Genomic DNA, 13,697 nt, shown 5'->3' on the forward strand with positions numbered 1-13,697 from the left:
TGTTTTTGTCTTTTATCGTTTGAGAGCATAGTAGCACATTAGCATACGGCACACCAACTATCCATGTGGACCCTGTTGCCACACCCTAAAAGTTCCCTGGTACACTTTGGATCTTCTCAACTTTGAAATGGGAGTAACTCAAAGTCCTCTAGGGAATTTTTGATGCATGGCAGCAGGGTCCACACAGATTGTGTGCGGTTTGCAAGTCCTCTCCAAATTTATACCTCAGGTTGCTGCACACTAACTGTTCATCCAGACCAGTGGTTCTTAACCTTTACTGCAGCCTGCACCCCTTTGGTTCTCAAAATATGTTCTCACACCCCTTATCAAAAATCAAAATACATTCTTGCACCCCTTATCAAAAATTGTTGAAGTAGGTCAGTTTTTTAAACCTAGATATATTTTTGTTTGTATATTACAGTAATTGTTAAATGTATAATGTTAATAAATACATAGGTTTGATGAAACAAAGTAGTTGTACTTACGTGCCTGTGCTTAATTGTGTTTTCGATGATTTACCTTCTAAAAAAATCTGGCATGTCTCGCACCCCCAGAAAGGGCATCTCGCAGCCCCAGGGAGTTCGTGCACCCCCAGGTTAAGAACCATTGATCTAGACAAGCCCCCAGAAATAATATATAAAATCAGTAGTATACCTCCAAAAATACATTTCAGTTGCAGAGCAAGGATGGTACAGTTATGGTTGGTAGTTGATGGAGTGATGAAGAGTAGTATGAACATGGCAGTGGAGAAGTGGCTGGGTCACTTTACTATTCATTTTTAGACTTTCAAATAATTTGGTTTAATTAATACTGTACTGCTGTTTGTAATAACAAATGAATTATCCAAATGCTTTTCTGTGTAGATAAAAATTCTGGGTTAGATCCTTAGATGGTGCAAGTCAGTGTGGTATTGTTGAAGTCAATGGAAGGACACAGATTTTAAACCACCCGAGGCTCTGGCCCTGCATATATTTGAGTGGATCTCTATTCCCTCACCTTCATAGTGCAGCTGACTGTGTTTTGTACAGCACCTTGAACAATATGGCCATGACTTGACTAGGGCTTCTGGGTGTTACTGATTTCATATATAAAGTTATTAGAGGTGTAGAACTTGGTGTAGAATGTGTCATGCTGTTTTTATTTTTTTCTCTTGATATTAGCCACACTTCACTGAGGCTCTTTTCTTTTTAACAATCTCTTTTTATTTGGGGAAAGAAAGTGCAGCTGGAAAATATTTACAGGTCAGGTAATCTGTGACCCTCCAGCTCACTGCTCGCCTGGCTTTGACATTCTTCCCTCCCTCATCTCACCTACAGCATTCAGCTCACCATCATATTGCTTCACTAAACAATTGTGTGTGTGAAATCTGACTCCAACACAGTGTTTTAGTAAAAATTAATTTGTTTATTTTATGCACCACAATATACAGAACGGCTTAGATAGCATCCTCTTAATATATAACAGTAGCAAGAAACTGAATAAGAAAAGAGATGAAGCTCCGTACAGGAACAAGACTGTTCTGTTCTACTGTATGAACTCTTGTGCCATCTTCCTCCTAGTATTATTTGCAACATGGAGTAAATTTAAAATGCCCTTTAGGCTCCTTATTGTGTTTTTGGCCAGCTCCTCCGTACTTCTCTGGTCATTTCTTTGTGCTAATATATTTACGTCTAATTGAACTGTTCATGTTAGAAAGGCGATATAATCTTGATCACTAGAGATTTCAGTCATCACTAGTGAGGCTTCCTGAATAGCCCATTCTTCAAATTGGGAAATCCAGCCACACAGGGCTTCATTTGACACTGCTTCCAGCAACCAATAAAGTAACCACCATTTTTCACTGAAAATTTAATTAATTTATGTAGTGCTGTTAGCATGACAGCTAGGCATCTTGAAACCTTTAATTCTTTAAGACATAAATAAAGCTACTGTCGACTGTCGGCACTCAATCGGCCCTTCCCCCACCTGTCATCCACATACCTGTAGCAGGGTTGCTGAGCTTGTAGCTCCAGCTCTGGTACTTGTTCATTAGGGCTGCAGCTTTATTTCAGCATTTTTTTAATCAAAAATTTTAAAAATGGGGTTTTTTTATTTAAAAAAAATAAAAAGGCACCAACCACCTGCAGCAGGACCCTCCATTCCAGCACTGCAACCCTAATCCTGGCTGAGTGCAGAGGGGAAGCTGGTGGGAGCTGCTGCGGAGAGAACCCACCCCACAATCACCCCACAACTGGCTTCTTTGTCCCATAGGACTGGCCATGGCACTCTGCACTCACCCTAGTGACAGCTCCTGTGGCCCACGGTTCTGGGCCCAGTGCCCTGCACTCATCCCAAAGTGGCAGTTCCTGTGGCTCCTGTGTCCCATGATGCTGGGCCCAGCACCTTGCTCCTGGCATTGCAACTGGGCACACTGGTTCACAGCACTGCTTAGGTTTGCCTGACTGCTCCGTCATGATAGAATGTCAGGCAGGCCAAACCTGAGCGGTTCTGTGGCCCAGTTCACCCGGGCACAATGCCATTCATTGAAGTTTTCTCCCTTGCCCTTCTCCCACCCAGTCATGATGGAGGGTCTGGCAGGTCAAACTTGAGCAGGTTTGCAACCCAGGGCATGCAGAACAGGGAGCCAAGCTCAAACCATGGGACAAGAATTGTATGAGCTGCCACTTCAGGATGAGTTGTGGACACAAAAAAAAAGTCATGGCCAAATGGGAAAACCACAATACGTGACTTTTTTTTCCTGCTATGACAAACCTGCAATCTTAGTAATCATGGAAGGGGCATCAGTTGTTTCTCAATCTCACTGGAGTTGGCAGGAAAACTCAGAAGGATAGTTCAAAGTAAGGGCACTTACTTCCTACCCACAACATATGCACCAGGTGAAACATGAGCGGGGCTGTGAAGTTGGAGAGATTCTTCAGATAGGGATGGAAAATATTCTTCAGTGTAGGACACAGGAGAGGAAGAGATAGTCTGCCCAGTCCTTTAGGATCATTTGATCACTGTCTTGTAGATAGAAAAGGAGTACTTGTGGCACCTTAGAGACTAACACATTTATTTGAGCATAAGCTTTCGTGAGTTACAGCTCACTTCATCGGATGCATGCAGTGGAAAATACAGTGGGGAGATTTTTTATACACAGAGAACATGAAACAATGGGTGTTACCATACACACTGTAATGAGAGTGATCAGGTAAGGTGAGCTATTACCAGCAGGAGAGAAAATGGAAATGGCCCACCTTGAATATCACTACAAAAGGTTTTTTTTCTCTCCTGCTGGTAATAGCTCACCTTACCTGATCACTCTCGTTACAGTGTGTATGGTAACACCCAGTGTTTCATGTTCTCTGTGTATAAAAAATCTCCCCACTGTATTTTCCACTGCATGCATCCGATGAAGTGAGCTGTAGCTCACGAAAGCTTATGCTCAAATAAATGTGTTAGTCTCTAAGGTACCACAAGTACTCCTTTTCTTTTTGCGGATACAGACTAACACGGCTGCTACTCTGAAACCTGTCTTGTAGATGTGGCTCTAATAGAGTTCTAAAACACAGTTCTCTGCTACATTCCTCTTTTGTTTTTGCTTGACTTTCCACCTTGCTTGTTGTTGCGGGAACTAAGGAGCACCTGATATGCATGAGTTAGGCCTCAGCCCTTATATAATTGGCCTCCCCTTGTGAGAAACACAGTCCAAAGGAATAAGGCAGCCACTTCCAATAAGAGGTATGGGCCTCTTTCCACAGGTACAGTTGTCACATAATGGCCTAGACTGCAGGTAAACTCCCAATCTCTGAGGCTAGGAGGGAACCACAATTGTAATGGGGAACTGAGCTTCTGGCAGTCATATGGAGTAAAGGAAGGTGGCCAGAACTGATTCTCAGAAGTCTTGTTGCCTATTTTCAAAGGAATTATTTCTCCCTTCCCACAGCCCAGGTACCATAAGATGTTCTTCTCGGCTGCCTTGCCAGCAGAGGACTTGAGCTTGCTGTGACTTTTTATGCATTTATTTTTTAATTTACCAAATGTGTTTATTTGTACCTGTAGGCACACAGATAAAAATATAAAGTCAGATTTAATTTCCAGCACTGAGACCCATTGCCACTGCTGCTGTGTTGCCTAAAAGAGAGAGTCCCAGGCTGAAGAACAACAGATACAAGGCAAAAAACCTTATGTACAATGTTCTTCTTTTTTTTTGACACCCACCCTCCGCCCACTGTCCTGCCAGACAATCCAATACCACAGTATGAACCAAACAGGCTGGTCTGGGCCAGGCCTGGTACCAAACACCTGAAAGAAATCTATGTAAGAAAAAAACATTGCTGAGCATTAAGAAAAGATAAGTTACAGTAAAGCTCAGTTATTTCTTCCTTTTGTCTGAACCCCTCCTCCCTCTCCTGTCATCACAATGGGGGAACCTGCTAACACTTGAAATGGCTTATCCTCTGCTACAAATCCCTCCCTGAGAGAAAACACCTCTTCTTGGTGGTACACCCTCAAGGAAGATTCTGCTTGACGAAGGCTGCATTGTACAGGCTTGATTCAGTGCCCTACTAGCTTGGCTAATTTAAACTAGAGACACCTCTTTATCCCAGCATGGCATGTAAATTCCCTCTGCTGCTGCCTTCCAGCTGCCTGCTAATGCCTCCCCCTCTAAAGCAATAATATTTTCAACTATATTTAAAAACACCCATAAGGTTATACAATGCTACGTATAAAAGCTGGACATGTGCCGATGGACAGGGTCATAACTACAGGTAAGGGCAAAGAATTTACTGCAAGATCTTGCTCCTGGAAATTGTCAAAGATCCTCCTGGTACCACATATGTGGAAAAAATGGACCACAACCTGAGAAATATCCAAAAATCAGTATTGTTCTTGTAAATGAGAAGTATGGACTTCCCTGACTCAGGGCAGAGCTTTGCATTATAGTTTCACCCCTCCCCAAATAATAGCAAGCTTGTTCTGTCTGCTGAGGAGCTTCCCTCTGCAGATGATAAATAGACTCCACTTTATTTTTGTTTTAAACAATCTGTTGATTTAATTTTTTTATAATTTGGATCCTATTGCAGTAAAATTGCCTTTCACCATGTAACTGTATGAGGAAATCATGCTGTAGGAGGCCAGTGTTGCACAACTGCGCACTCAACAACATGAAGGAGTATTCAGTATGTTACTAGTGTCCATCACTGAAGCATAACCTCCCCTTTCTCCATTGACAGACAGTAATTACAGCCCCTGGAGTTGGGATTTAGGCAGCATTTCTAAGGTCACTTTTTGGTTTTGAAGGTCCCCAGGAGTTTGGGCATGAATTTTCCCATTTTCTTGTCTTTGGCATCTGTGTCATATTCCCCATCACTCTGAATTGGTTGTTCATCCTTCTTGCAGAAGACCTCAAACCTACTATAGACCCGTTTCTCCTTTCGCATATTCTCCATCTTTTTCAGAAGGGTATCTCTGTCCTCTGATGGTTGCTTCTGAAGATTCCTCTTATGGCTCCCAAAACTTTCTGACCTGCTAATGTTGCAGCTTTTCTCCTTCTCGCCTTTATATTCCAAGCTGCTGGTAGACTTGGTAAGATCAGGATTACTTGTGGAAGGTAGTTGCTTGGCCAACTCAGCTCTGTTCTTCTGACTGTTGGCAGAAATTTGCTCCAGAATCACCTTTGTGTCATCACGGAGGTTGCTGCTGTATAGAATGTTTGCCGTGGAAGAAGCAAACCTGGTCTGAGACGGCTGGTTGCTTTTGAGAGCAGGTGCTGTTGTGATCCTTTGGGATTTCTCTTCCTCCCTCACTTCCTGAAATTCCCCCTTTGAAGATCGTTTAAGGCTCATGGTCTGCTTGTCAAACTTTCCACTCTCAAGAATGGTTTCTTCCTCTGATTTCTTTTCAGCTTTTGGGTTCAGCAACTGTTTCAACCTTAGCGACCCTTTCCTAAAAAATTCCAATGGACTCTGTTCCTGTTTGGCACCCTCTTCCTCGGATTTATCGAGAGAGCTGTCAGACCCTTGATTCTTGGATAAACTTTCAGGAATTGATGTGGTGCTTATCCTAGCCTGTGGTTTCTTGAATTCTGTGTCAGCTAGTTCTTGTGTGTCTCTTCTGAATGTCAGTTTCTCCCTCTTCTCTGGCAGAGCAAGCTTCTGAGTGTCTTCTACAAACATCAGGTTCTCCTTTGTTGGAAGAGCAGGTTTGCTGTCTATAGGATAGAACCGAGAAGATAATTTTTCCATTTTGCTGCTAATATTTGTTACAGGATCTTTACTTAGTGTGTCAAGGAGCTGGGTGGCTGAGGGAGACATACCAAGCTGTTTCTCAGACTCAATGTGCATCTTGTAACTACTGAAGGATTCTTTTGAGTCTAGCACCCTACTCTCCAGGATCTTATATTGAACAGCTTTGGTACATTTTTTCTGAGATTCTTCCTGTAGAAAACTGGAAACAGCTTTGGTGTGACTAACTGTAGCACTCTCTATGTCTTTGCCCACAGTTTTATACTTCTCTAAAAGCTCTGCCACTTTAGAAGAGGTGGCTGCCTTTATAGTTTCATTGTCTTTTATAATCTCACTGGACATTTGCTCCTTTTGCATCATCTGAACCTTCTCCATTGTCATATTCTGCTGATCTAAATTGGCAGCATTAAAAATCAAAGAAGATCTGAGCCTTGAGCTCCTCTGGATCAAAGGATTTATCCTGGATCTAAAGGAATCCTGTTTCACAAGGGAGGTCTCCTCGCCTGCTCTCTCAGTACCTGCCGACTCTTTGGCGCTTTCAATTCCCAATGATTTATTATTAAATGACATAGGAGACTTGAAAGATGGGATCAGGTCACTGGGGTACTTTGTGAGGGGCTCTCCAAGGCTCGAAACATCATTATATGACTCTGATTCCATGGGCATTGGGATGCCTTCGTCTCCTGGTTCTGACTGATATGCACTCAGGTATGAAGAAATCCTCCAGTTACGCAAACCTGTTCTATTTTCCTGGGTCTTCTTGTCCTGATCTGGGTCCTGGTTTTGTAAAAACAGTCGTTGTTCCAGGCTCTGCTTCTGTGTGGGGGATGTCTGGCACATGAATTTCTGTCCTATGTTTTGCCTCCTTAGTGACATCAGCCCTAATGGGCCATTCCCTGCAGGGTTTACCTGGTCAGAACCATGCCTCACTTCCCTGGAAGAATTTGAATGCTCATAATCTAGCCTTAAGGGGAAACCCTCTTGTGGGAAGTGGGATTCAAGTTCAGGGTATCTGGGGTCCTGTGCATAGTCCTCCATTTCATTGAATCCCGGCCTACCCCCTCGGATTCGCTCAAAGAACCCCTGAGGCCTGCTGGAACCATAGGGATGTTCAAATTGATACTGGTAGAACTGGTCCTTTTGAAAGTGACTGGACTGCGTTTTAAAGTCATCCAGATTGTTCATGAACATCTGCCTAGAACACTGCTTTGAAGAAGAAAAGTTTTCAAAGGTTCCTTCAGCAAAGCTGTGCCTCTTAAAGGAATCCAGCTCTAACTGCCTGGAGCGAAATAAACCTCTGACAGGATCAATCTGAGAATTCTCCATTTCTGCCTTCTTAGAATACATGCGCATTGCTGACCCCTCCATAGTATGGCGCATCAGTTCATCCCGTCTAAAGGCTGACAAGAAGCATCTATCTGGATCGACTCTGTCCATGAAGGGCGGAAAGACATTGTCATCCCTCTGGAACAGCAGGTGTGGTTTCTTTGGAAAGAAGGGCATATTGTTGCCAAAGGAGGCCATGGTAAATGGGTTCTCTGCCTTCACCAAGACATTGGCTGGAGGAATGAGAGGGTCTGACTGAGCAAAGAGAATTCGGAATTCTTCATCAAAACTAGACACCAGCTCCCCTTGGAAGATGTGAGCGATGCTTCGATGAATCTTCTCAAAGGACCACATAAAACTGTACCAAGATACAGAAAAGATGAGATGTGGTTAGCATCTGATGTGTCAAACCAGTGGCACCACTTCACATCCACCATGCACTAAGTCTAGCCTTCTACTAGCACCAAGTACTACTCTGGCAGCTTTCTACAGCCCACAAGAGTTCCCCCGATTAACACTTATTGATTATTGGGCATCAGTCAGTCCCAAGACTAATAGGCTCATGTTCTAAACTGAGAGATCTAACATATCAAGTGGTAACCACAGAGAAGAGGAGATGGGGGAAAGGAGAATGAGGGTTATGGTAAAATATGCTAATATGATTGTCCTGTGCTGAATTTTTTTTAATTAAATATTTTAAAGTTATTTTAATACATTCTTTTTATTTGTAAATAAAGTACCCACCTGTACAGCGCTGAGACAAGAAATCTGCAAGGAAGAGCATCCCATTCCTCACAAGTACTATCTCAGTCTCTCACCAAGATCCATACAGCATGCTCCCTGCCTCAATGAGGTAATAATTTTTTTTATCTGGGTTTTTAATGTGGGGCCACTCACTTTAGTACCAAAAGTACTTAGTATGCTGTTTTCATCAGATTGACCTATCTAAACTCAGAAGTATAACACAGTCATTGACATAGTAACTTCTATATATTAATATTATGCAATAGTCACTCCCATACTTGTAACTAGATGCTGATTTTAACAACCCACCCATCTTTTTAGCAACTTTAATTATTGTATGATAACACTTAGGTTTGATGCTGGGCTGAAATTAAAAAATATTTCAAAAACCTGACTATGTTTTCTCCGGACACAATCACTGATATGACTCAGTCCGGGCTGATTATGTTGTGGCTTCAGCCAGGTGGTATTTGGACTTAGTGTCCCTAGCAATGCTGGTGTCTGCAGTGATTTTGAGTGTTTAAATTAGTTGTAACAATTACTAACTTTTCTATAGATATTTTATGTCCTGGATATGAAACAAGCTTGGCTTTAGATTTCTGTAGTTTCCTTAGCTACAGAATTATATATTATCCCTTGGAATAATCGTGCATTGTGCGCCAATGTTGAGTTTAAGGGATACAACCTTGCCACTGACATTTAATTGTAACTGTCATAGTTAGAGCGCAATCTTCCACCAGCATCTCTTCCTAATGAAGACAGGGCCATGTCATTCTGCAGACCCTCCCTACACCCCCTCACCTGTAGTTGCCACTTAGCACCACCATGCAGTCCACCAACAGGAACTTCTCTTTCACATGCCCTTTGAAGGACATCCCCGTGCGGCAGTAATAGGTGGGGCCAGAAACTGTCCGGACCCTCAGGAACTGCAAACCAGCAGAGAGATGAGGCAGTGACTTCCAAAGGCAGCAGCTGCTCTTGCCCTCCCCGTCCCTCATTAGCTCATTTCTTCATACCCATCTCTCCCATAATATCTAGCTTCTCTATTTGCCTTTCTGTCCAGCTACAGTGTCTCATCATAACATTACCCAGGCTTCCTCCCGCCTTTATCTCCCCCTCATTACTGAGATAACTCCTTTCTCTCCTGGCCCCTTACACCCATCCACCTCGTAAACCCCTCCCTCCTCCCTCCCTCCAGCTCCTCAGGACCAGACCATTGGGTCCCAGCGATGAACCCGCCCAGATCACCTCCATATAGTTGAGGTTGACTTTGCACTTAGCAGCTGTGTCTAGGAAGAGCTGGGAGTTCATTTTGTCCAGGAGGATATACACAGGGACCCTGCGGGCAGCAGCATCCAGCACCTCACTCAGTAGATCCACATCTGTGAAAATGTCCATCACTATAGCTACTACCTGTGGGAGAGAGAGTGAGATAAGGACAGTCCAGTTTTAGGCCTGCCTTCGTCATCCCTATATATGAGCATTCACTTGCAGCTGCTTACAGCACAGTCCCTCCCTCCCCAGCATCTGCCTCTGTTGTACTTGCTGCATTCCTTCCCCCTACCCTGACACCACATGGACTTGTTCTGTGCCCTACTCTGGCACCTGCCCCTTCTGGACTCACTTCATGTCCCTGGAGTAAGAATTCTTACACTTTAAGGCTGGAATGAATCATGAGATCATCTAGGTCTGATTTACACCTAAAACTTAGGTTGACTTAGCTACATCACTCAGGGCTATGAAAAAATTCATGCCCTGCATGACACCTAGGTTGACCTAACCCCACTGTAGATGCAGCTAGGTCAATGGAAGAATTCGTCCATTGCCCTAGCTACTGCCTGCTGAGGGGGTGAGTGGGTTTACTACTGCGATGGAAAACCCCCCCACATCACTGTAGTAAGTGTCTATGCTACAGTGGCATAGCCTGTAGTACTTGTGGCATAGACATATCCCTAGTCTGATTTCCTGCCTAACACAGGCCTGAGAATTTCACCATTACCCCCTATTGTCCATGATAATTTCGGTTTGAATAAGCATATCTTCCAACAAAGCATCCTGTCTTGATCTGAAATCATCAAGATATGAAGAACCCAACTCTTCTCTTGGTAACTTGTTCCAATGGCTAACCACCATCACTATTAAAAATATGTGCTTTATTTCTAATTTTAATTTATCTTCAGCTTGTAACCTATCTGCTAAATTAAAGGTTTCAGAGTAGCAGCGGTGTTAGTCTGTATCCGCAAAAAGAAAAGGAGTACTTGTGGCACCTTAGAGACTAACACATTTATTTGAGGATAAGCTTTCGTGAGCTACAGCTCACTTCACGGATGCATGCAGTGGAAAATACAGTGGGGAGATTTATATACACAGAGAACATGAAACAATGAGTGTTACCATACAGACTGTAACAAGAGTGATCAGATAAGGTGAGCAGGAAAAAACCTTTTGTAGTGATAATCAAGGTGGGCCATTTCCAGCAGTTCACAAGAACATGTGAGGAACGGGGGAGCAGGAGGGGGGAATAAACATAGGGAAATAGTTTTACTTTGTGTAATGACACATCCACTCCCAGTCTTTATTCAAGCCTAAGTTAATTGTATCCAGTTTGCAAATTAATTCCAATTCAGCAGTCTCTCATTGGAGTCTGTTTCTGAAGATTTTTGGTGAAGAATTGCCACTTCTAGGTCTGTAATCGAGTGGCCAATGAGATTGAAGTGTTCTCTGACTGGTTTTTGAATGTTATAATTCTTGACATCTGATTTGTGTCCATTTATTCTTTTACATAGAGACTGTCCAGTTTGGCCAATGTACATGGCAGAGGGGCATTGCTGACACACGATGGCATATATCACATTGGTAGATATGCAGGTGAACGAGCCTCTGATAGAGTGGCTGATGTGATTAGGCCCTATGATGGTGTCCCCGAATAGATATGTATGTATAGATATGTATAGATAGAATAGACTTAGAGGAGAGGAAAGTGATCAGGAACAGTCAGCATGGATTCACCAAGGGAAGGTCATGCCTGACTAATCTAATCGCCTTTTATGATGAGATTACTGGTTCTGTGGATGAAGGGAAAGCAGTGGATGTATTGTTTCTTGACTTTAGCAAAGCTTTTGACACGGTCTCCCACAGCATTCTTGTCAGCAAGTTAAGGAAGTATGGGCTGGATGAATGCACTATAAGGTGGGTAGAAAGCTGGCTAGATTGTCGGGCTCAACGGGTAGTGATCAATGGCTCCATGTCTAGTTGGCAGCCGGTGTCAAGTGGAGTGCCCCAGGGGTCGGTCCTGGGGCCCGTTTTGTTCAATATCTTCATAAATGATCTGGAGGATGGTGTGGATTGCACTCTCAGCAAATTTGCGGATGATACTAAACTGGGAGGAGTGGTAGATACGCTGGAGGGGAGGGATAGGATACAGAAGGACCTAGACAAATTGGAAGATTGGGCCAAAAGAAATCTAATGAGGTTCAATAAGGATAAATGCAGGGTCCTGCACTTAGGATGGAAGAATCCAATGCACCGCTACAGACTAGGGACCGAATGGCTCGGCAGCAGTTCTGCGGAAAAGGACCTAGGGGTGACAGTGGACGAGAAGCTGGATATGAGTCAGCAGTGTGCCCTTGTTGCCAAGAAGGCCAATGGCATTTTGGGTTGTATAAGTAGGGGCATAGCGAGCAGATCGAGGGACGTGATCGTTCCCCTCTATTCGACACTGGTGAGGCCTCATCTGGAGTACTGTGTCCAGTTTTGGGCCCCACACTACAGGAAGGATGTGGATAAATTGGAAAGAGTACAACGAAGGGCAACAAAAATGATTAGGGGTCTAGAGCACATGACTTATGAGGAGAGGCTGAGGGAGCTGGGATTGTTTAGTCTGCAGAAGAGAAGAATGAGGGGGGATTTGATAGCTGCTTTCAACTACCTGAAAGGGGGTTTCAAAGAGGATGGCTCTAGACTGTTCTCAATGGTAGCAGATGACAGAACGAGGAGTAATGGTCTCAAGTTGCAATGGGGGAGGTTTAGATTGGATATTAGGAAAAACTTTTTCACTAAGAGGGTGGTGAATCACTGGAATGCGTTACCTAGGGAGGTGGTAGAATCTCCTTCCTTAGAGGTTTTTAAGGTCAGGCTTGACAAAGCCCTGGCTGGGATGATTTAACTGGGACTTGGTCCTGCTTTGAGCAGGGGGTTGGACTAGATGACCTTCTGGGGTCCCTTCCAACCCTGATATTCTATGATTCTATGATTCTATGATTCTATGTGGACAGAGTTGGCAACGGGCTTTGTTGCAAGGATAGGTTCCTGGGTTAGTGGTTCTGTTGTGTGGTGTGTGGTTGCTGGTGAATATTTGCTTCCAGTTTGGGGGCTGCCTGTAAGCAAGGACTGGCCTGTCCCCCAAGATCTGTGAGAGTGATTGGTTCATCCTTCAGGATAGGTTATAGATCCTTGATGATGCGCAGGAGAGGTTTTAGTTGGGGGCTGAAGGTGATGGCTAGTGGCATTCTGTTATTTTCTTTGTTGGGCCTGTCCTGTAGTAGGTAACTTCTGGGTACTCTTCTGGCTCTGTCAATCTGTTTCTTCACTTCAGCAGGTGGGTACTGTAGTTGTAAGAACACTTGATAAAGATCTTGTAGGTGTTTGTCTCTGTCTGAGGGGTTGGAGCAAATGCAGTTCTATCATAGAGCTTGGCTGTAGACAATGGATAGTGTGGTGTGGTCTGGATGAAAGCTGGAGGCATGTAGGTAGGCATAGCGGTCAGTAGGTTTCCGGTTTAGGGTGGTGTTTATGTGACCATCGCTTATTAGCACCGAAGTGTCCAGGAAGTGGATCTCTTGTGTGGACTGGTCCAGGCTGAGGTTGATGGTGGGATGGAAATTGAAAATTGAAATTGAAATCCTGGTGGAATTCCTCAAGGGCTTCTTTTCCATGGGTCCAGATGATGAAGATGTCATCAACGTAGTACAAGTAGAGTAGAGGCATTAGGGGACGAGAGCTGAGGAAGCGTTGTTCTAAGTCAGTCATAAAAATGTTGGCATACTGTGGGCCATGTGGGTACCCATAGCAGTGCCGTTGATTTGAAGGTCCCCAAATGTGAAATAGTTACGGGTAAGGACAAAATCACAAAATTCAGCCACCAAGTTTGCTGTGCCATTATCAGGGATACTATTCCTGATGGCTTGTAGTCCATCTTTGTGTGGAGTGTTGGTGTAGAGGGCTTCTACATCCATAGTGGCCAGGATGGTGTTTTTAGGAAGATCACCGATGGATTGTAGTTTCCTCAGGAAGTCAGTGGTGTCTCGAAGATAGCTGGGAGTGCTGGTAGCGTAGGACCTGAGGAGGGAGTCTACATAGCCAGACAATCCTGCTGTCAGGGTGCCAATGAACTTAGGCTTG

General features: G+C 43.9%; 1 protein-coding gene across 1 annotated transcript in view; it reads right to left on the reverse strand.

Moving 5' to 3' along the window:
* Positions 1-1,020: 1,020 nt before the first annotated feature.
* FAM83H (family with sequence similarity 83 member H) overlaps positions 1,021-13,697 on the reverse strand; it is a 55,748-nt gene continuing 43,071 nt past the window's right edge. The window contains exons 3-5 of the mRNA XM_038391166.2: positions 9,546-9,710; positions 9,099-9,223; positions 1,021-7,911 (exon numbers count right to left, since the gene is read on the reverse strand). Coding sequence (XP_038247094.1) covers positions 5,265-7,911; positions 9,099-9,223; positions 9,546-9,710 — 2,937 coding nt within the window. The 3' untranslated portion in view covers positions 1,021-5,264. The remainder of the gene's footprint in view (positions 7,912-9,098; positions 9,224-9,545; positions 9,711-13,697) is intronic.

Source organism: Dermochelys coriacea, chromosome 2 (genome assembly GCF_009764565.3).
Source record: "Dermochelys coriacea isolate rDerCor1 chromosome 2, rDerCor1.pri.v4, whole genome shotgun sequence".
In the NCBI taxonomy this organism is placed as follows: domain Eukaryota; kingdom Metazoa; phylum Chordata; order Testudines; family Dermochelyidae; genus Dermochelys; species Dermochelys coriacea.